The sequence below is a fragment of the Anas acuta genome, chromosome 26 (genome assembly GCF_963932015.1).
Source record: "Anas acuta chromosome 26, bAnaAcu1.1, whole genome shotgun sequence".
Taxonomy (NCBI): domain Eukaryota; kingdom Metazoa; phylum Chordata; class Aves; order Anseriformes; family Anatidae; genus Anas; species Anas acuta.
The window spans coordinates 3820600-3844155 of NC_089004.1; the positions used below are offsets into that span (position 1 = coordinate 3820600).

The 23556-nt window shown below is 42.8% G+C and overlaps 1 protein-coding gene across 1 annotated transcript; it reads left to right on the top strand.

Annotated features, from left to right (window-relative positions):
• The first annotated feature begins 180 nt into the window (after positions 1–180).
• AP1M1 (adaptor related protein complex 1 subunit mu 1) lies at positions 181–9942 on the top strand. Its single transcript, XM_068661888.1, has 12 exons — positions 181–337; positions 956–1112; positions 1478–1545; positions 2133–2263; positions 3256–3403; positions 3821–3947; positions 4328–4470; positions 5321–5392; positions 5657–5815; positions 6616–6741; positions 7209–7284; positions 7860–9942. Exons 1-12 carry the CDS (start codon positions 296–298, stop codon positions 7880–7882), a joined length of 1272 nt encoding a protein of 423 aa, XP_068517989.1. The 5' UTR covers positions 181–295; the 3' UTR covers positions 7883–9942.
• Positions 9943–23556: the final 13614 nt, after the last annotated feature.

Sequence of the window (23556 nt, forward strand, 5' to 3'; positions counted from 1 at the left end):
ACCTTCCCGTTCTTTTTCATCCTGAGTGTTTTTCCGGCCCTGGGTTCCCCCGTCACCCTGCCCTAGCCCCCCTCTGTGGGCTGCGGCTCCGTTTCGCGGTGGGGGCGAAGCCCGGGACCCTCCGGACTATTTGACAGCCTTTCCACTGTGTTCTTCCGCCGTTCTGACAGCGCCGTGCGCGGATCCCTCCGCGCCGCCGGGCCTCGTTTCGCCGCTCCCCGCCGGAAGTGCCGCTGCCGGAAGCGGAAGTGGCTGTGGCCGTGGCCGGGGGCACGGCGGCCCGGGCGGCGGCGCGATGTCGGCCAGCGCCGTCTACGTGCTGGACCTGAAGGGGAAGGTGAGGCCGGGCTGCGGCCACCCCCTGCCCCGGGGGCTCCCCACCGGCCCCGGGCTGCCGCCGAGGGGCCGTGCGAGCTCTGGGCCCGCTGCGGTGCCCTCTCCGGGGCGTGCGGCAGCCGCTTGCCCCTTCCCGGGGCCTCTCTGCTGGCACCGCCGGGTTGATGTGGGGCTGGGGGGTCGCGCTGTGACAGGGGAGCCGTGGCCTGTGAGTCCCCTTCGCAGTTACAGCTGCTGGGAGCAGCAGGGCTCTTGTGCATCCCGCCTCGGGTAATTAAACTCCGCTTTAATTGGCGGCGGTTTGTCCCAGAGGAGTTGGTGTTTTTCCATCTTAAAGGTTGTTGTTAGGGTGTGTGCAGCCGTATGTGGGGAATAACTCTGGAAAATAGCACAACGCAGCTCGGGGATGAAAGATTAGGATTTGCATTCTAATCAGCAAACTGTTTTGCTGTTGTGGTTTGCGTTTATAGTGTGCAGAGAGTGTGCTGATGCTTGGCGACTTTTTCATTTTTTATGTTAACTTAGAAGCATTTTAAATATCTCAGGTGTTGGTCTTGCATGGTAACATTGCGTCTTGAAAGATGAAGTGCAAGGAATTGCTTTTTTTTTTTTTATATAGGTTCTTATCTGTCGAAATTACCGTGGAGATGTGGACATGTCAGAGGTGGAGCATTTTATGCCAATCCTTATGGAAAAGGAAGAAGAGGGGACACTTTCTCCTATTCTAGCCCATGGAGGAGTTCGTTTTATGTGGATTAAGCATAACAACCTATATCGTATCCTTTCTACTGCAAATAGCTTGCATTTATTGATATGCCAAGTGCTGCTGTTTTACTTTCATTATTTGTTTCTAAATGCAAAGCTGGAGAACAGGAGGCTCATACTAAACTAAGTGGGCTTATACGTGACGTACTGTAACATGCACCAGCGGCACAGTGCACACAGAAGTGTTTATGTTAATTTCACTTTAACAAATTATTTTCTTAACGTTTATCTTTATGTCTCATTAGGCCAGATGCACTGCTAATTAACTCTTAAGTGTTTTGGCCAACTGCAATTATCTAGATGCTTTTAAAAACACACTCATTAAACTTTTTTAAATGGTAATTTTGAATGTATGTTCCTGAACGGCCTTTATCAGTTGTTGCAACTTCTAAGAAGAATGCTTGTGTATCACTGGTGTTTTCATTTTTATATAAAGTAGTTCAGGTGAGTAGCAAATCTCAAAAGTGACCTCCGTCTTTTTTTCAGTGCAGCCTAAAGCTGATTTAAACAAAGCATACAGGGCTTTTACTTTTTAAAAAACAACAACAACAACAAAAACTCTGGGTATTTTGACTTTGTATTTGGTTATTTTGTAGAAATATCTTCCTAACGTTAGTGGTAGAATTGATATTCTCTAGCTGAGTAGGCAAAGGATGTGGCACGTTGCTGTAAGTAGTTGCTCAAGACCTGCAAACACAGAATAAAACTGAACTTGATGCAGGAGTGGTGACATTTCACGTACAGATTGGTTCATCTGTACCTGGCATGAAGAATATCTTCCCCAGAATAAATATTTTTCATCATAGTTAAGCTGCTTCTGGGATTCTGTAGCTCTCATTTAATTGAGGAAGGTTTTCGTGAGGATAATCTTCTAAACAGAATGGTGTTTGTGAATTACGGGCCTTGATTTGGGGCTTTTCTAAAAACTATTTTAAATGTAAGAATGTAACAGCATGTTATGTTCTGTATGTGCTGTAGTTCCTCATCTAATGTCTTCCATTTTCCCCTCCCTCTTTTTGTTGTTCTCTCAGGTTTTTTCTGAATATTTCAAGGAGTTGGAAGAAGAGAGCATTAGGGATAATTTTGTTATTATTTATGAGTTGTTAGATGAGCTTATGGATTTTGGTTACCCGCAAACCACTGATAGTAAAATTTTACAAGAGTAAGTATCAGTTATCAGAATATTTAATACTTGGGAAAATGTAATGTCGTAGTATCCAACGGGTAGGGCTCAAAGGGTTGTGGTGAATGGGGCTACATCAGGCTGGTGACCATCACCAGCGGGGTCCCCCAGGGCTCCATCTTAGGGCCAATTCTCTTCAATGTTTTCATAAAGAATTTGGATGGAGGACTAGAAGATGATTTAAGTAAATTTGCTGATGATACTAAACTGGGAGGAGCTGTCTTTTGAGGGTGGAAAGGCCTTGCAGAGTGATCTGGACAGATTAGAAGCAGTGTGCCCTGGCAGCCAGGAGGGGCAACCCTATCCTGGGGTGCATCAAGCACGGCATTGCACAGTCGAGGGAAGTGATTGTCCTGCCCTGCTCCGTGCTGGTGCGGCCTCACCTCGAGCACTGTGTACAAAAAGGATGTGAAACTGTTGGAGAGCCTCCAGAGGAGGGCGACGAAGATGGTGAAGGGCCTGGAGGGGACAATGTACAAGGAGTGGCTGAGGGCACTTGGCCTGTTCAGCCTGGAAAAGAGGAGGCTGAGGGGAGACCTCATCGTGGTCTACAGCTTCCTCACAAGGAGGAGTGGAGGGGCAGGCACTGATCTATTCTCCTTAGTGAGTAGTGATAGGACCTGAGGGAATGGGGTCAGGCTGTGACAGGGGAGGTTCAGGCTGGATATCAGGAAAAGATCCTTCACTGAGAGGGTTGTCGCGCACTGGAACAGGCTCCCTAGGGACGTGGTCATGGCACCAAGCCTGTCGGGAGTTTAAGAAGCGTTTGGGCTGTGCTCTCATTCATAATTCTGAATTTTTGGGTAGATCTGTGTGGTGCTAGGAGGTGGACTCACTGATCCCTGTGGGTCCCTTCCAGCTCAGGATATTCTATGAACTTCTGTTTATTGCTGATGTGAGTCTGATGGGGAATGTGCTTCAAACTTTGCAAAACATAATTTGTTTTTCAACCCAATTATGTGGTTGTAAAGGTACATCACTCAGGAAGGTCACAAACTTGAAACTGGAGCTCCACGTCCACCCGCCACTGTTACAAATGCTGTTTCATGGAGGTCAGAAGGGATAAAATACAGGAAGAATGAAGTGTTCCTAGACGTTATAGAGTCTGTTAACCTTTTGGTGAGTACCTTCTCCTTGAACTTGTAATGAAAACTTAGTAGGAAGTCTTGAAAAGAGCTGATTGTCTGAAAAACCTACAAGGTTATAATAAAAAATTAGCCTAACTGTGGTTAGTGCACTGTGATGCTCAAAACAATTTGTCATGAAGACTGAGTATATCTTAAAGCATTATTGGTCTATTCAGTGCCCTTACTTGGATATGGGCTCTGTGCCTGACAATTCCAAAGCTAATTTCTGACATGTCCTTTCGTCCTCCTCCCTCGATCTCTCCCCATCTTGTCCCTGATCAATTATACTCAGCTGGATTGATTTCTAAGGAGAAAGACATCCAAGAAAACGTGGGGCATGAGGATGGGGTGGGAGTAATGTTTGGTGTCACGTCAGGGCAATATTACCTTTCTTTTCTTTGCTGTCCAGGTCAGTGCCAATGGAAATGTGTTGCGGAGTGAGATAGTTGGATCCATCAAAATGCGAGTCTTTCTTTCAGGAATGCCAGAGCTCCGCCTTGGTTTAAATGACAAAGTTCTCTTCGATAATACAGGCCGTGAGTATTTCAGTGATGGCTTGGGAATCGTTAAGGCTGTTCTCTGAAACCTTAGGCTTGGGGATGCTTGAAGCTCAGGTGAAAGGATTTGTTCTAAAGTGATAGAAATACTTTTTTTTTTTTTTTATCAGAAAACTGCATTAGGTTTTGTATGCTAGTACCAGGAAAAGATGGAATAGCACTGTGAACGTGGTAACTATCTGGGCTTCCTTTTCTCTTTTCGTTGGGAGTTCCATAGTCCTAAAAAACTACAGCAGGCTAAACCAAGGTGGGGGGGGAAATAGGAGCAGGCAGCTACTTTGCTGTGTAGCTGGCTGTGATGAGGCTTCAGATGTAATAGGAGGAGCAACTTGAAATTTTGGCATGTGTTTTTTTGATAGGTGGCAAAAGTAAATCTGTAGAACTGGAAGATGTGAAATTTCACCAGTGTGTTCGTCTCTCTCGCTTTGAAAATGACAGGACGATTTCTTTCATTCCACCTGATGGAGAGTTCGAACTCATGTCGTATCGTCTTAATACCCACGTAAGCCTGGATTTTTGAGTCTGGACTGTAGCAATTTTTTATATGAGAATAATTTAGGCTGAGGAGAAGTTGCTAATGGCTTTCTTTTTTTTTTTTTTTTTCTTTTAAGTATGGGCAGTATAGTAGTTGTGAAGTCAAACATTAATAGCAAAACTTTGTGCTTGCTCTTTTTGGAGGAAGTAAGAATGAGTTTAGAAATAACTTGGCAGCAAGTCTCCATCTTTTCAACTGCTATTGAAACTGCTCCCAAAACACCATTTGGATGATTTATTTTTTTTTTTAAGCTAACCACGTGATGAAATGATAGTGTGGCAATTCATTGTGCTTGACAACATCAGTATAGAGTATGTTAGCCACAATGATAAAGATAGCTTTGCTTTGAGAAAAGGAAAAGGTCAGTATAGAGGAGGTCTGTAATTTGCAACTATGACAGGAGACAAGAAGTGAAAAGTTCTTAAGTTTTCACATGAATTTAGTTGGCTTTTTTCCTTCCTTTTAAAGGATGGTAGTTCTGAATTAGAGTTCATTCTTTAACCTCTTAAAAAAAAAAAAAAGCTACAGGAAAAAACACCCACATACATTCCAAAATATTTGATAACTGAAGATGTTTGGAACTAATCAGAGAGAGCCTTTTTTTTTTCCTTATGCCTGTCGTTTTTGCAAGTTTGGTTTTATGTCAGTTCTTGATTATTTGTATAATTACTTCCCAAAAAACACCTGTCACTTCAAACACCGCAAACTTTCTGTGTTTCTGTGGGATTCAGGTATTGAGTGTAATTCTATGTGGAAATGATATTGTTGTGACCATGTTGAAGTAAAATCTACAGCTGTTGAATGTTTTTCTGATCAGGTAAAACCACTTATCTGGATTGAGTCCGTCATTGAGAAACATTCCCACAGCCGCATCGAGTACATGATCAAGGTCAGAAGTTCTAAAATAATTATGGCTACTTTTAGTCTTCTCTCTCATTTGTTTTCAGTGCTTGGCCAGCAGTGCATGTATTTTTGTACAAACATCTAACATTTCTGTGGGACTTGCATCTTTTTAGAGAAGTTCGTTTGTTCTCTGTTGTAGTGCTTTCTCAGTAGACTGGGGTGGAGGGGAATTGTGTGTCTCAAAGCTCTCTGAACTTGCTCACAGAATGGAAATATTTAGAGACTGTTTTTTCTCCCTTTCCTTCTTTAGGCGAAAAGTCAGTTTAAGCGTAGATCAACTGCCAACAATGTAGAAATTCACATTCCAGTACCAAATGATGCAGACTCGCCAAAGTTTAAAACCACTGTTGGAAGTGTCAAATGGGTTCCAGAGAACAGTGAAATTGTCTGGTCCATCAAATCTTTTCCAGTAAGTATTATTTTTAGTCTTTTCACCCAACAGTACAATAATTACTTAAAGGTAACATTTTATGAATGTTCAGACTCAGCCTAAAGCAAATTCTAGCAGTATTTAACAAGTAGTACTGGCCTCTTCCCCCTTTCTCGGATGAAAGATTGGAGATTGCGAAGAAATAAGATGGAATAGAATAGTTCAGTTTGAAGATATCTAGTCCAAATTCCTGGTCTATTCGGGGCTAATCAAAAGTTAAAGAGTGTTAATGAGGGCATTATATTATCCAAATGCCTTGAACATTGACAGGTGTTGAGCATCAACCACCTCTGTAGGAAGCCTGTTTGTGTTTGACCACCTTTGCTGTAAAGAAATTTTTCTCTTATGAGATTTGTTTAATGTTTTCAGCTGGGATGCATTTTCAGGACAAGTTAGAGATTGGGTTTCTGAGCAATATCTGTGGATGGTGTAATCCCTTGGCCTAGATGTAGCAGCAGCTGTTTTAGTTTGTCAGCCTGTGCTTCTTGGGTGGTGCCGTGAGCATTACAGCTATCTCACCATTTAATCAGAATAGTCAGAAAGAAAACTTAATTTCTTACATTTTCTTTGAGTATGAAACTGGAAGAAAATTAGTTATGCCTCAGGCTGGTTTTAAACTGATCTGCATTTAAAAACAAGTGCTTCCTTCTAAGCTCTAGAAAAGATCTGAAATGTTTGGTGGAATTCAACAATTTGATACTATGTTTAGAAAACAACTTGTATTGTTGGAAGCTCTTTTGTTTCAATAAAAAAAAAACAATACATCTTCTTTTGGTAAGGGTGGAAAAGAATATCTGATGAGAGCTCACTTTGGACTTCCAAGTGTTGAAGCCGAAGATAAGGAAGGAAAACCTCCAATTAGTGTCAAATTTGAGATTCCGTATTTTACCACTTCAGGAATCCAGGTTAGTAGATGAAAATAGAAATACTGGTAAAGCTTGTGCTAGGCTTTTAACACAAAAATTGTTGTTCAGCCTTGTAGTGTTGTCTGCCTTGTCCTTAGGGCTCCTGACTTACCTCCTTTGTTCTGTGTTTTGTCTGCTGCACATACATCTTCCTGTACCTCATGTGAAAGTACCGTGACTCCTTTATTAGTATGACAAGTCTGGATTTCTCCTACTTTAGGGGAACCTCTTAATGAGAATAATGAGAGAACTGGCTGCATTATTTCAGATGGAAAGCATGCTGTTAAGCACAAACCCCTGACACTTGTGTTATATTTACATCTGAAAGTTTTGCTTTTCTAGATGACTTCTGTTCATTGTTATCCATAAAACACACCTTTGACCATCACTATCCCCCCAGTTAATTTTTTTTCCTAAACACTGTTTGGCTGACATGGAAGACTAACATAACACATCCTTCTTTCCAGGTTCGCTACTTAAAGATAATTGAGAAGAGTGGCTATCAGGCTCTCCCGTGGGTTCGTTACATTACCCAGAATGGAGGTAAATTGGAAACCAATGGGTTGCAGACACCTCTGTCTTGCATACTTTGTTTTTCCAGGATATACCTACAAATTGAAATGCAAAAACAGTTTGTTTGTATTCTTTGATGTTAAACTCTATACTATAATGTTTTGCATTCGTGTTTGCTGCTTTTTCTAGTCACCTTTTCTAAAGGTGTCTAAATGAAAAACTCAGTAGAATAGTGCAGTAGTGCTGTTCACTGAATCCAAGCTTAATTAGCAAATACTTGAATTTTGGGGGTATGTAAGTAAGGAAATGAAATCCATATCACTTTGTCAGCTTTGGGATGAATAAATAGTGTATGCTAAAAGCTACTAGCTCTGTTAAACAAAAAAACACTTCCACTTCTTTGTTTTTGTTGACTTTTTCTGGCTTGGAAGCTTGTAATCACCTTAATTGCTTTAAAGCCCATTTTTGTGCTTATTCTACACGAAGATCTGTCTTTTTCTGATTTTCTTTATCTCTTCATCCCAATTTACTGATCTGCTTTATTACGTCTAGTGAAAGACAATGTACTAAATCTGGTTTTGCTTTTTTTTTTTTTCCCTTTACAGACTACCAGCTTCGAACACAGTAAAACAACTTCCAGGCACCACAGATAACAAAACTTCAGGCCTAGAATTTGTTTGCAGAAGCTTCTGTGGTACTGAGAGCTGTGAATGTTGTTGCCAAGGGTCTTGTCTCTGCAAACGTGGATTGGGCAGGAGAAAGATTGGAAAATTAATGTTTTCAATAATGTGTTTGAGCATTTGAACCATTAGTATTGATTGTGTGAATATTTATTTCATTCTTAGAACATGCTGATCTTGCTGCTAAATGCTAATTACATTAGGAGTAGCCGTTACCGTGAAGAGCCAGGAATACAGAATGAACCTTGAGAATGTCTTGTCAATGCCTTGTTCATTATATTCACAAAGTTTCTAGTATTCATATTTTAGGATCTTTAAAGTCATTGGTAGTGTTATCCTGCAGATTAGGTAGACAATTGTGCAATTACATGACTGCTGAACAGTTAGTTGTATTTAGCCCGAGGTATTTATTTTTTTTCTGGGCATATGGGTGCCTTAACTCATTCAGAGCTCTGTTAACTTATAAAATTTTAAGAAATACAAGTTAAAACTATCAGGAGTCCAAAAATACTACTTGCTCTTTTTGCATGGTTTCGAACCAATTCATCTGACAGAACAAGTTGTGGGTTTGTACACAAATAAGTAGGTGTGTTAACTGAGAACAAGAGGTGGTGGAAAACGTCTATGGGAACATCTCTGTGGAAGCAGGATTACTAGTTGATGTTAGTAGGGATGCACACTGGAGAGTTTCAACCCTGTGATACTCCTTGGGTATGAAAACCCTATGCCAATTAACTAGTATTTGCTTTTTCTTTATTCATAAGTCAAATTCAAAACTGTAAAGTGAGTCTTTTTTTTAAGAGGGAAAAGAAGATTAAAGTAATTTTGCAGGTGATGAAATCGTGTAGGAAGATTTTTTTTAATGATTTTGTAGCTACTATTCACTTTCCCCTCCCCCAGATAATGATTTACTCCAGCCTATTCTTGATGATTGTTTATGGAGAGGCTGAAAATATTGCTACCATTCTTCAGGCTTGCCTTTTTGTTTATTTAGGGCAAATACTTCCCTTTTTGCTAGAGCTTGCTAGAATTGCTTAACTTTATTTGCTCTAAAGGGGATGCTTTCTTTCTCAGTCTCCATTTGTAAGTAACTTATAACTTCCTGGCAGAATGGACAACAGATGAGAATGTTATACTTAAAGGTATTATTTTTTTTTACATGCTGTTTCATTTTTCTGAGAAGCTAAGGTTGGCATGGGTGTACATAGTTATTTTGATTTCAGAAAAAAATAACAGCTATCAGTATTTTCTTTAAACAATTTTTATAATGGTTTGGTTAGAATTTAGTACTCCAAGCAGATGCTAAATTTAAACCATCAAAAGCTAAATATATATGCACGAAGGTGATGTATACACTGTGTGCAAGGTTCTCCACACTACTTTCTTGGCAGTTCTTGACTCTCCCACAAGATTGAAAAGTATTTCAGACATAGTCCCCACTAAATCCATGTAGGTTATATATTTCTATATACAGTTTCTGGTATTAGTTTAAGAAAATCAACTAAATTCCCCTGAGATGCAGCTGCTGTAATGTTAAATAGAAAGAACAGTCTCAGAAGAGCGTGACATCCAAAGGTATCGAGGCAGTAACAAGACAGCTAGCTGGTTAGGCAAAGATAGGTGTGGACAAGTATTTTCTGGAGAAAGATTACTGTATTTGTCACCCAACAAACTTGATATCAAAACAAATTAAATGACTTTGTTTAAGATACTGGTTCCACTACTCACTTTTGTTTGAACAACTGAGTTTATGACTGGACTAAACATTTTATATTAAAGCTGTAACTGGTTGACCGATCACTTTACCTGGTGACTATTCTTCAAACTGTTAATTATTTGCCTGTGAAATGTGACTCTTAAAAGCTTCATTTGTGTCCTGTTGAAGGTTATGTCTTACAGACCAGAACCATGTTTTTCTTGTATTTTGTAGCAATTTGAGTCTGCTTTGATGATGGGGCATCAGTCCTACTTGTCCACAAGTAATAAAGAGCAAAAAGTCCTCTTTGAATCAATTGCATCTTACTCTTTTCTAGCTTTGATCTACAGCAAGATGTAGCTTCAAATCCTAGTGTACCTTCAATTATTCTAATATGAGACCCAAGTAAGTGGAACTGAGCTTCACAGAAGCTGAAAGTATTTTTGTTCCTGGTTTGTTTACTAAATAGTGGAAAAAATCTTTGTGGTGGTGTTCTGTGCAAAATTTGTACACCATAAAAAAAAAAAAGATCCTAATTTACTCATTGATACAGGGTCCCAGCATCCTTATGCAAGCATAAGACAGAAATAGAGTTGTGGTATTATTCTAGCACTAGGTTTTGTTCAAGGAGTAACTTTAGTTTGTAAGTTTTGTTCTTAGAACAACTGCTATTATTTTTTTTTTTTACCTTGGTGGCTTTTGCACTCTGCCTAATGTGGGGAAAATGTAAATTTAATGGTCTGCCAGTGTTACACATAACTGCCTGATATAAAATACTTTGTGAAGACAATTTGCATAATTCAAATAAGCAGTAAGGTATCTGGTCTGTATTCTCAGCTCAGTGTGGTTTCGTAGCTGTCTCTGTTACATGGAGTTTAAAACACTGAAAGGCTCAACTTCTTCAGTGGCTCTGAACACACGTCTGTTCCTAATACCAAGCCAGCAATGTTCAAATATTCTCCCCAGTCTTGGTTTTCTAATACACTGTGACGCAGGGTTGTTTTTTTCCCTCATTGAGCTTAATTGTGTTTTCCTGGCTCTGTGTTTAATACAGGCTTGCTCAGAACATTTCACGAGCAAAATGTTGCCCTCCATCCCTAAGACATGCAAAACTGCAATCTCATCTAACCATTAGTTAATTAATAAATATTTAGTTGTACATCAGGGTGCGTCAGCGGCACTGCTCCACTGGATTCAATAGATAGTGTACTTCTTGTAGTGGCACATATGTGTATCTGATGTCTTGGCTTTCTCAGAATGGAAGATTGCAACAACCAGCTATGGTTTGGTGTTTTTTCCTTTTCCTCCTGCCCCTCCATGGCCAATTCTGCCAGTAGATGGCGTTCTGAGCACGGTGCATGCTCTGAGGACATCGTTTCCCATTAACTGTCAAAAATAGACACACGCTGAACAGTATGTACTCATGTATGTTTTGGTTTGGAAGGTACAGCTATTTTATTGCCTCTTGGTTCACTATAAAAAAAAAACAAACACACACACACACAAAGAAAAGCACTAAAACTTCTTAGGCCTATTCAGTATAGTGTTTTGTTTTTTTTTTTTTTCTTTTTGGAAGTTCAGTAACTTTGATTTCATTTGACAGTTCTCTCTTAACATTCTGCTTTCTGTTCTCATGTGCCTGACAGTAGTAATTCTGCTACACCAAGTAGGGGGCATCAGCGCAAAGGGGATGGACGAGCCACAGCGGTGCTACGGAAGGAGCTACTTGGAGTTGTATGGCAGTGTTATCAGACTTAAAGACGTTGCTCCTGCACAACCCCAGCTTGTTGAACAGGGCTGTGTGGTGGTGTGAGGCTGCACCTCCAAGCTGCTCACAGAATCAGGAGTCAGCAGGTGCTTTGAAAGCTCCTCAGCAAAAGAGGTTTTTTTTTTTTTTTCACTTGATTACCTCTAGGGAACTGTTTTTTGTCATAATGAAAGAAAACAGAACCTATGTCCCAAACAAACAAAACAGATGCATTGGAAAAGCTTCATTCCCCATCAGTATTCCAGGCCGGGTGGTTTTCTCATTGTTTTTCTATTGCGTGTTGTTACTCTTCCTTCCTTATTGCCATCCCTTAATGGCTGTGTACTATTGGACTGCTTATATGTGCTTCCTGACTGCACATATCTGAGCTGGCTCTGTCAATAAAACATTCTTATGCATAAAGAGAGACAATGAGGCTTTATCCACACTGGATTTGTCTTCGGCTAAGAGATTGCACCTGTTTATTTCTGACTTCATATTCTTTGACAAGAAGTGGGCTAAACCTTGGCACCTCTGTCTTTATCGTGTGCCAAATGCAGCATGTTGCAATTCTTTCAGTGTTTTTTTTTTTTCCCCTTTGTGGTTGACACCCACTGCTGTTTGTAATTGCAGCAGCCCTGGCACTGTGAGGGTTGACGGCCTTGCAGAAGCTAGCGTGAGAGCGCAGCATTAAGGGACAACACGAATTACCATAATTATTATGGTAATTAATTACACATCAACGTTGTTTACGCTACAGGAGGAGTCGTACTGAAATCATAAACGGTTGTAAACCTTTTCCAATGAATTTTGTGTAATCCAGACTGTTACGTGAGTGGTGCTCTCCCTGCACACAGATAAAACTTGTTTCTCCTGTAGCTAGGGCATGTTGTCAACTCAGCGTTTGTGAAAGCACAGGGTCTGCATTAGTCACATCTCTCGTAGTCAGATCCAGGAGGTTCCCTTCTGTAGTTATTTCGCTTTGTTATTAGTGCATTAGTTAAAGACTTTGGGTACTGATGTATTTCCTGCCTTCCTGGGGCTGGCGAGCTGGGCTGTAACTCTTTGATCTCTTTGGCTTTGGCTGCGCAGGGTCTGTGCACGGCTCGTGGCCAGCTCTGGGTGTGGGCTCTTCCCCTCGTAAAGCTTTGCAACACGACCGTTCCTCTGGGCAGCAGCGCGTTCTCCCGTGTTCCTTGCACACGGGTTCCTAAACAGAACAACATCATGTGTTTTTAAAGATAGGACCTGTAGCTAAACTCGGTTCCGTGTTTGTTCTCCTAAAAATGAAGGATTCTTGTTTTTTTATTAGGACATGTTCTGGGCTATGTTCCCAGGAACTTGGTGCAAAAAGTTATCTGAAATTGAAATCTCCAAAAAGCCCTGCGAAGGCGATGGTGTTGCACAGGAAGATTATAACCACTTTTCCCACTTCACCTCTTCTACCACCTTGGGGTTGTTGGCGGACTGGTTGAACTAGAAGACGTGGATAATTCTGTGCTTAATATCAGAAATGATGCCCGGCTTAGCCTTACGACCTTCCTCTCCTTCCTCTTCTGTCACACACTCTTCCCCCTTCAGGCTGCCAGCATTTCTTTACGCTTGTTCTGGTCTCGTTGACTTCCTTGGCAGTTGGCAGCATTGTACTGATGCAACTGCATTGTCCTGTTGGTGGAGTTACTGGCTTATTGTTCTCAAAATACTACAGACGAGAACGTGGATGGCAGGAGCCTCCGAGTTCGTTTGCGGGCTGATGGTCAAATAAGCAGAACCAGGCCTGAATCAACTGGTCAGCAACGTGAAGAGCACGACGCTCCCCGAGTCAGCATGCTGGGCTAGGGCCCGTTCTGGAGAAAGTTTTGCAGGCTTACTTCAAATCTTGGCTGTGGATTTGTACCTTGGATCAAAGTTGTGCTGCAGGCCCTTCTCCAATATAAAGCAGAGAAACGTAAAACAACAAATATCTAGTGAAATCCAAACACAATCTGTTCTATGTTATGCTACAAAAATGAATGAACTCTGCCTCCCACCCTCTCCCACTGTGGCTTGCTGTGAATAAGCACTGCTCAAAGGAAATTATCACAAGAAGTTCTGCCTCTTTCCAGCAGAAATAATAACGGAGCAAGGAAAAATGCTGACTGGCTTTACCTCTGCTCTTCCACTTGGGCAGCTATGGGTTAACAGGGGCTGGGGTGTTTGAAGCAGCACTGAAAGGACTTGCCCTTAGCACAGAACCGAAGCCCAAATATTCATTTATAAGGCTCTAAAAGTGAGTGTCGGTTAAGTTAAAAACCAAAACCACTTTTCTTTCCTTCATAAGGACATATATTGAAGACATAAGGACATACAGAAGATATATTCTGTATACCTCATGTATGCAGCTATGCCTCAAGTGAGACTCTCAAGCAGCATGCTTGCTGCACCGAGGCTTTTGAAGGACAGAAGAAAATCTAGGCAAAACCAGCCCACGAGGCTAAATCCATGTTAGTTATTTATGAATCTTGAAGCCAAGGGTTACAAGTCACTGATGTACCCATTAGAGCCAGGTGGATGAGAAGGAAGACTGCAGAGGAGCTCCTTACCAGTGTGATTTTGGATTGCTCTAGATTGCAAGATTGAGGAAAAAGGCGTCGAGCCCGTGCTATGAATCAGAGAGGATCAACCTCATGCTGGGTTCCTCCACTTTCTGCTTTGGTTTGAGTGCTTGTGGAAGCTGCTGGTTCCTGCCCACGTCCTGCTGAGTGTACGTGTGGTTCTGCACCAGCAGGGAAGGAGGGGTCTGGGAATCCCACAAAGTCCCGGGGCGAGCAGAAGCACTGTTGTTTTTTTTTTGTTGTATTGAGATTTAGGAGGGCTCACGTGCACCCAGAGACCCCGTTAGGGCTTTGTAGTGGGTTGGTAAATCCAGCTGGGTGCTTAGTGGTGGGTTGGAGATCTCAGCTGTGCATTAGAAGCAGATGGTTAGGAGGTAATGTAATCTACCCAAAGCCAGCTGCAGTTTCATGTTTTCAAGAAGTTCTTCCTCGAAGGTCCCAGAGTGCTGCATTCCAGGCTCCGGACCTGTGACTGCGGTGTTGAGCCACTGGACTAGCTGAGGAGCTGCAATGGAACTAAAAAGATGGGAGGAACTTGAGGAGACTTCAGTGTAAAGTTGTAAAGAAGGCTCGGGGGAAAAGCCATGATGAATGAGGTCTTTTTGGAAATTCCAATGTTATAAACAAGTGAAATCTGCGGCTTAATCCTCAAACAAAACAAAACAAGCCTATAAAGTTGGAGTGGAGTGCATTTAACATTGACAAAAGAAAATGGAGTGTAAAATTCCTCCTTCTCACCATATTTGTTTAGAAAAGGACTCGGTGAAGCACCGCCCCATGTCAGAGGTAGGAACCCTTTGCTGTTAGAACTGAGCTCTCCTCTGCGTCCCAGCCACCTCTAATTAATCCCTGCCCAATAGCAAGTGCATGGCTGCAGAGCGAGTGTTTATTTTCCTTCTTGCTTATTTATTAAAACAAAAGCACAAGACAGAGCGCTTCTACGTGTTGTGAACTCTACAATTGTTAAAGTTTCCGAGAGGTCACAAGGGTCCCAGATAACATTAGCAGCTAAGTGCTATGTTGTCCTTTTGTGTTATCAACAGGAAACATCTTTACCAGCACAGGAACTACAGCTTTGTAATTGGCCTGGCGCAAGAACATGACAGTATTTTCTCATCCTATCAGGACTCGGATATTTTGGGAGCTGGTATATAAAGCACACAGCACACAGTGTCTCTTGGACATTAGGAACAGGTTCATGGCAGAAATCAGTGCGCTTTGCTATTTTAGTAGTTGCTATAGCTGCAGCATGAATGGTTTTTCTTGCCCTGCATGGTTCGGGGTGATATTTCGTTACAGTTCATATGTATATTTTTATTATTTGAGTGCAGATGGACATACTTAAAGTAATTAACATGGTGATATAAGTCTTGTAAAGAAGCCTTTAGCAAATAAACAGCAAATCCATAAATCATATAAATGGAGGCCTTGTTTAGCTTTCATTAAATGCTCGCAGACTTCTATGGTGCAGGATTGAGCTCTATCCAAGCAAATTTCAGATTTCACTGGATGATAAAATGTTATATTTGGGCTCTGAAATAAGAAGCGTTCGTTGTGCTGAATGATCTATGTGTTGAAAGGAACAGCCCTTCTGCTTCATGCAGTTAATGGCAACAAAGTCCAGTAACATCTATAACTAGTATTAGATCAGAGTAAATAGCGTTTAAATGGAGCTGTAAAGAGCTGAGCTGGAAGGTGGCCAACATTGCAATTAATATTCTGTACGGAATTACACCACTCTGATTATAGCAAACCTCATTTAGACTATTTGATAAAGCCGTAGTGTTTTTTTCCATAGCTGCTGTCACTGTTTTGTTCCAAAGTAACTGTAACTACCGAAAAGGAGGAATGACAACAACAAAACCCCACTGGGGTTTTTGGGCAGCTATAGCCCAAAATTTGTCCTACAAAGTGTATCATGAAGAATTCATGAAGAAGTGGGAGGTTCGTGTTATTCCTTCAGAGTAAACAGTTTGACCTTTACTTCAATAATCCACGGCTGCTCCTTTTGAATCCCCAAAGTCAGATTTTCTAACTTCCACACTTGCTAGAATGTTTCTTAAATATCTCTTGAGTTCATAAACAGGAGTTATTTCTCTACAGCAAATTCTTTGGTAGAGACGGATGAAGGAGTCAGCTTGTTATTGGTAAGACCAACTTCCACCATGAGGAAAGTCAGGATTTTATTTTTCTTATTCTTTAACACCAAGGGAAAACTCAGCAGCTTGCAGGCTTGCTTCAGCCCTGGGTCACACAAGCTGAGTTTGGCACAAAGCTGCATCCCTTGCTGATGCCAGTCCGTGCTGCGTCTGTCCCAAAACCCCCTGACATCTCTGGGCAAAGCTGAAGCAAGAGCCAGAGAGCTGCAGTGCTCAAAACACTCTGGATTGCTGTGTACAATTATGTCCCCAAACTTATCTCCGTGCATTATGTCAAATACCAAGAATATCGAGGGCTGATGACAACAGGAGTTATTTCTGAGGGACTGACACACCACATAGATGGGACATTGTAAGAGCTTTTTTTTCCTGTCTTGCTCACTCTTGCAACATGCTGGTGGAGGTGGCGGGAAAGGAGGGAACATCTTGGTCTTCCTGATTTAAGTAACTGAGCAACGGAGCGCTCCGAGGCAGCAGCGTAGAAGCAGCTTTCTTCTTTCCAAGCAGTATTTTGTGACAGTATAGCCAGAGGGGTTTAGATTAATGAAGTGATTTTTTTTTTTTTTTGTATCAAACACAAGATATTTTTTTTTTATTGGGGTAGGAACATGAAGTCAGCAGAGAAAAGAAACAGCAGCTGCAATGGTTGGAAGCTACAGCAAGGCAAAGTCGTTAGAAAAGATGGGTTTGCTTCCAGCACAGAGTGTGTGTGTTTGCGTGCACGTGTTTGCTGCTGGAAGAGCTGAAGCAGGGGAGAGCTCAGAGCTTCTTGCATGAAGACGGGGCAGCCCCTCCAAAAGATGCACTTTCTCCAAAAGCTGCTGCTGCAGCTCGTGCACATGTGCACCGAGGGGACTCTGCGCAGCGTGCTATGTTAAAGGTGACGCTATAAACAACCGCACCAGTCCCTTGCCTCCAAAACTTCAGAGTAATCCTTCCTAGAAGTTTTTTCCCCTGCTGAGCTCATCAAAGCTCCTGCCCTCGCGACAAGCCGCACACCTCCACACTCTGATTAAATTTCCTGCAGGTGCCATGGGACATCCCCAGCTGCGAGCGGGGCACCGCGCTGAGTCAACGCGCTGCAGGAGCCTGGTGCCTCCGTGGGCAGCCCACAGCAGGAGCCCGTCTGCTCTCGGGGAACTCTTCACCCACGTTTCCTGCACGAATCCTGGGTGAGAGCAGCAGTTGAGCGAGGGCACGGGGGAGCCGGCAGCGTGGGAAGGCAGCGTGGCCCAGGAGATGCCCCGTTGAGTAGCTGGTACCCAAATTGTGCTCTTTCCCCCCACTCTGTGCACATACACACACCACTGCTGGAAGTGCCGCCTCTTTTTTGGACCGAGTACCAGGTATTTTCCCCTTTCCCCCTCCAGGATATCAGTCACCCTGCCCTTTGCCATATGGGTCAGAAGCCGTTGGCTTTGTGCTTGCATGGGGGATCCCAGCCTCATGTCTCCTGGCTCCTGACCATCTCTTCTCCCCACACCCACAAAGCGTGTGAGAAAACAAATATTACAGCTGCTTTTCCCTGCATCCACAGCACATTTCTGAAGGGAGGCTCTCAGCGTGCCTTGTTAGGGTCTAACATTTCATCATGCCCCATGCAGGATCCCATCAGCCATGCGATGACAGCCTCCGATTCAGAGCCATTAAAACGCTCCTTCATCAGAAGAAAGGTTTTGAGACCAAATCGTGAATGCAGGGCCATCTCGGGGCACAGGAGGAATGAGCAAGTTGTCAGTCACAACAAATTTCCTCCATGAGCTCACCCACAGTAGTGTGAGCTCTGATCTCCAAGCCTGCCAGGCGTTCAACAGAGGTTATCTGCAGAGCAGGGTGCTGCCCCACACACAGTCCTACAGAACAGAGCTTGAAGGACTCGGGACAAATCTGCTGGAGCTTTGGGAACAGGGCATGACCGAGCTGTGCCAAGCAAGGGTCTGCTTTTTGGTGGAGCCTGACAGAAATGGTTGCCGTTAACCAGGAGGAGCAGTGCGGTGTCAGGGCTTTCTATGAAGGAAGCGCGAGCGCCAGCCCCGGCTGCGCTTTGCTCATGAGAAGGGTGAGGCATCCTATTTAGATTCAGCAAACCAAGCCTTCTGCAGGGCTTTGTGAGGCTGCAAAGCACAACGTTTGTAGCACCCTGACTGTGGTAAGGTGTCTGGGGCTGCAATTCTTCGCCTCTTTTTTAGGGGAGTGGCTCCGTCGCTGCCTTTATCTTGGTCTACAACAAGGGAAGGCCGCTCATAGCTGATACCCAGGGCCTGCAGAGCATCAGAACAATAAATTGGAAAAGCTCCTTAGAGAAAGGCAGAGAAGAATTATTGCTATTGGTGTGGTTGAAAGTGAAAAGGCTGAAGCAGCCTTTGGCCCACATGGGGAGGGGACCATCTTCTTGTTTTTCTGATACTCTTGAAAAGAAACAAACAGCTGCTCTAATTTTCTGCAGTAACCAGTACAGTGGCTTTGGCAGGGCTTGGTGGTGGGGCTGCTGCTGCAGCAGGCATGGTGCTGCACGAAGCTGAGCTGAACCCAGGTCTTGCGGCCATCAGTGGCACCGCTCAGAAATAGCAGCGGGACAACAGCACACAGGAAGCAGAAGGCGGCAGGGGCACAGTGCTGGGGAAATGTCCTGAGTATTAACTTAAAAAATAGTCATAATATAAAAAACAGCTTATTTTGAAGCTGGATTGCCCTTTTAGCCATCATTAGAATGAAATGAATTGGACGCCTATGGATTCCCATTCCCATACTGGGGCATTTATCTTCAATTTGCACTACCAAAGAGCCAATGTAGAGCGCTAAGACGAACAAACCTTTCCTATTATTCTGTATAAATTTTGCAGTCCTCTGTAGAAATCACCTTTGGGCGAAACAGATTATTTTGACTTTGGACAACATCATTCACGAAATGCCGCGCCACAAGTTTGGTCTGAAGGAAACCACACACGATTTGACTCTTTTTATCTTGTATCAGCGGCGGAGAGCTCGGTGCGGTTACAGTTCTCCTCATTTCTGAGAAGAGAGGATCATATTTAATCATTGTGTCAGTTGGCACAAACACCGTGTTTGTAGTGAAATGCTAAAAAACAGCACATTTATCTTTCCCTTGATCAAGATTTGTACGATAGAAGCTCTTAACGTTAAAACTCATCAGTAATGAAACTTTTGAAGGGCTCAGCTACCCAGCTTGTTTACTGTAACATATTCTAAAGAATGGTCTGACCTCTCTTGCCTAATACAACAAATACAATATCAGTAATCTCCACCCAAGGGCATTCATTCCCTGGCAGACTTCTGCTTTGGCTCTAAGATATTATTCCTGGACCCTTTTTTTTTTTTTTTTTTTCTTCATGGGGGGAGCGACAGGGGACTATCTTGCTTCACTGAGCAGCACATTTCAAAATACAAAGTGCCTGCAGGGGTTGCCTCATAGCATGTCCTTATCAGCTGCAGAAATGGAGAAGCCAAGAGTCCTCTGGAGGGAGAGAGAGATTTTGGAGCCCGAGGAGAGCACTGTGATTCCTCTTCTGACCCAAACGAGAAAGCCAGAGGATTTCACCCACTGTTTCCTGAAGCGAGCCCATCACGTCTGTTTGGAGCATTGCAAATCTCAGCGAGCTGTTATTTCGTACAGTGATGTTACGTCACCCAGCACTTGAACAGCCCTAGTATTGGTGTGCTCTCATTCGGATTATTTTATTGGTACTGTGGTATCAAGAAGTCCCAAGCATAGAAAAAACTTCTCTATGCCATGCAGTGAACGAACACCAAGGAGAAAAGGCAGTCCTTGCCCTAAAGACCTTAGTTATCATTCGCTTCTAAATCTATCTGGGTTTAATCTCTTTCGTAGCACCAGTTTCTCTACTACACCCGCCTTGCTCAGAAGTGGCAGCAGCAGCCAAGGGCTCAAGGAGGAGACAGACAATGGCACCAGTGAAATGGCACTCGAAGCCACTCCAGTTTGCGCTGTGTCAGCTCAGCCTCCCTGTCAGGTGCTCTACAACAGCTCACGTTTTGCGGGACCATTGCTTTCGTAGAGGTTTGAGTTTCGGTGGTTTCTAACGACTTGTTCAGTTGCTACCAAACTGCGGAGGAGTTGAAAACTCAGCTGTGCTCTTGGCAAAACCCAAACCAAACAGGTAAATGAAACACCAGTACACAAGGCAGTGCTCAGCCTGCACCACGTCCTTAAACTGACTCTTTACATCCCTGAAACTGCCCCTATTCCTCCCGCTGCCAATATCCCATTGCTTCCCTGGTGCCAGTTGCTCCCTGAAGGTGTACGGCCGTGCTCTGCAGAACTGTTCCTTTGCAGAAACATCTGGGATGAAAAACCAAGCTTGCTCTTCTGCTGTCACAAGCCCATTTACTTGGGAAGTGCTGCTGCACGAGCAAAGGCACAGTGGCACGATGCAAAAGGCATCTAACAGGTGTATACATCTTCAACCCATTCAACTCACAGTCCACTGCCACACACAATTCGATTCAGAGCAACATAGGTTTTGTTTGGTTGGTTTTCTCCCCAAATACATTGAAACATTTAACACCAAAAAAATGATGCTATAGGTAAATCTCTTCTTTTGCAGAGACATCTCTATCTACAAATGCAAGAGCCCTTCTCCTGTTGTAGCCTTCCATCTCTCAGATAAAATCCTTCTTTTCATACATATGTGTATGTATACATGTAAATATATGCTCATATAGAGATGTTTTCTATAGGTTATATACAAATAAATATATAATTTAATCAGAATGTAATAACAGCTATATTTGCTTTAAAAATGAAGGACCTATAGAAGACAAGTTATTATATTGTAAGCTTCTATGAAGGACCCAGTAGAAGGCAACTTTTTATTTTATGAGCTTCTATCAGTCAGGAAACTGGACCTCCCCTAATATTAACAATTCCAGCACTTTGTTCTTATTGTCCATGACATTTTTGTTAAGGAAAAGCATCAAGAACTGACTGAAAAAAAAATCCCAGCCTGATGCCAACACAGGCAGCTTTTTCACTGACTGCTCACGAGGAGGGAAACAACTTTCATTTACTTGGCGGCCGAGACAGAGCAGGTGTGCAGAGAGCTGGAAATGAGCCTCATGGCTTGGCCTTCAGGGAAATGGGAACCAGAGATGTGCACGTATCTCACTTGTACTGGCTGGGATGGTATTTTATTGTAACCAGGAAGCTTTTTTCTCTAGAGGCCAGCCTCTCTCCCATCTTGGTGTACCAAGAAAGGAATCAAATGTCCCGTTAGAATAAATGGAGAACTAATGCTCATCTGCTTGATTTAGGACTTTGATACTACATTGATTGGACCCAGATACAAACCCTAAAGACAAAGCCATACACCGTGCAACATTAAAATGCTTTATTTCATCTGTCATCCTGGACTGAAGTATTCTAAGCATTTCAGGAAGGCTTCTTCGGACATGGCCATTTGATCTGATTGCCAAAGGGGCGTCTACAAACCTAGATAAATGTACTCCACAAAAGGTTATTTCTGAGCCATTGTCCCCAGGCTGGGAGCCCAAGAAAAGGGCAGTTTGAGAATACAGTGGCCGAAAGAAAGAAAGAAAGAAAGAAAGAAAGAAAGAAAGAAAGAAAGAAAGAAAGAAAGAAAGAAAGAAAGAAAGAAAGAGAAGAAAAACAAGACTTGAGGTGAGAGATGTGGGGAGGACCAAACACATTTCTTGAAGTTTTTCTGCAGGTGGCTTCAGTTTCAAAACCACTTGTGTCCTTCACTACAGAGTGTGTGGCTGTCCACAGCCCCTTGAGGTTTACTGATCTACTGTTAAGCTGCTGAAGCTAATAGCACCATGCTTTGTACCCACAGCCTCCAAGAGAGCTGACAGCTCAGAGACCTGCAAAGCAGCCTGGGTGGATTCAATTACGGCTTTGAGATGAGCAAGTAGAGCAACAACAAAGGACAGTAGCTTCAGCCTTTGAAATGCCAGCTTAGAGCATGAAGGCAGTGAAAAATAATACTTTGTTAACTTCTTGTGTAGGAAAAAAAAAAGCAGAACACTTCCTTTAATGACACATTAGCTAACAGTGGTGCTTTTATGACTCTTTCGTAGTCACTGGTGAATCACTGGATGGAAATGCAAGGACAGGCTGTTCCTATCTAAAGGTTGCTGTCCTGGTGGTTCACCGTCACCTGCAACAAGGTGCTGCTTTTCCTCCTGCTTCCTCACCCAGCATCGTCATCAGAAATTCAGCTGGTCCAAGCATTTGCGGGTCTGATTAGCCCGAGTTCATCTCCAAGCACCCGGAGGTTTGCGTGTCACCAGCACAGCCACAGTCAGAGGCAGCTCACCAACGTCACTGCCGGCATCTCGGCTGTGTCACTGCCACCACAGCTCGTGCTTCCCACCACTGCAAGCCAAGGTGTCTCTGGAGGTTATCGGGCTTTTCTTCCATTGTATTCCCTCCTAATGCAGTTCATATGTTTAGACATTTCCTTTCACAGGCAACCGTTCTTTCCAAATTCCTTACATTTTAGATTATATATCCTTGTTTTTGATCTTTTGCATTAAAAAATGCTTTCATTTGAAGCTTAATAGTGAGGGCTCAGTGCATCTGCCAGAGTTCCTGGCACAGCTAGTGTCCTGCAGGAGCAATTACTTTCCAGTGAGTCTCCAAAATTGCTTATTTACTTTCACTTGTATGCCAAAAATACTTTAAAATCAGGACAGTTTTTTCCAGTTACACAATCACCAGAAATATCTTGAATCCATACGCTTCCACTGTGGTTCAATAGTTAATCTGAAAATAGTCAAAACAATTTATAAAGTATGTAAAAAGTGTTCTGCCCCAGGATGAAGGCTTCTGAAGCACAGCTCCATGTGGTCAAGTCAACGAACGCTACAAAGAAAATTCAGTCCCCCCCTCCCCGTTATAACAACACAGGGGAAAGAGACGGCAAACGCTACGGCAGCCAGGCTCTGCTGCTCTTCAGCAGCTTCCTGAGTGGAATTATCGCAGCCAACCACTTCTAGAAAGCCCTTTCATGTCTATTCATGTTGGGTTTATTTACTACTCTTGGCAAAACAAAATGACATTTGATTTCTGACAAGCCGTGAGATTTAGGATTTTTTTCCATTGGTGCCTTTCAATAAATTATAGTTAATTAAGAACATTAGTGAGCAACAATAGTTGCTCCTGCCCTTTTGATTTATCAAAAGCACTAATAAAATGTAGTTTTTGGCTCTCCTGGTTTAAGAATCAGAGTCTGTCTCTTCCCTGTCCTGGGGGCACAGGTAAGGAAGCGTACTACACCCACAACACCCGTCTTCTGAAGCATCTTCTCAAAGGACTTTTTGCAAATTGAGGGCACCACCACTTGTTTTCCTTACTCATGCATATTTTAAATTCCCTTTTAAGTTTCAACGGTTTGCATGGGTGTAATTCAGAGCAGACTGGGGC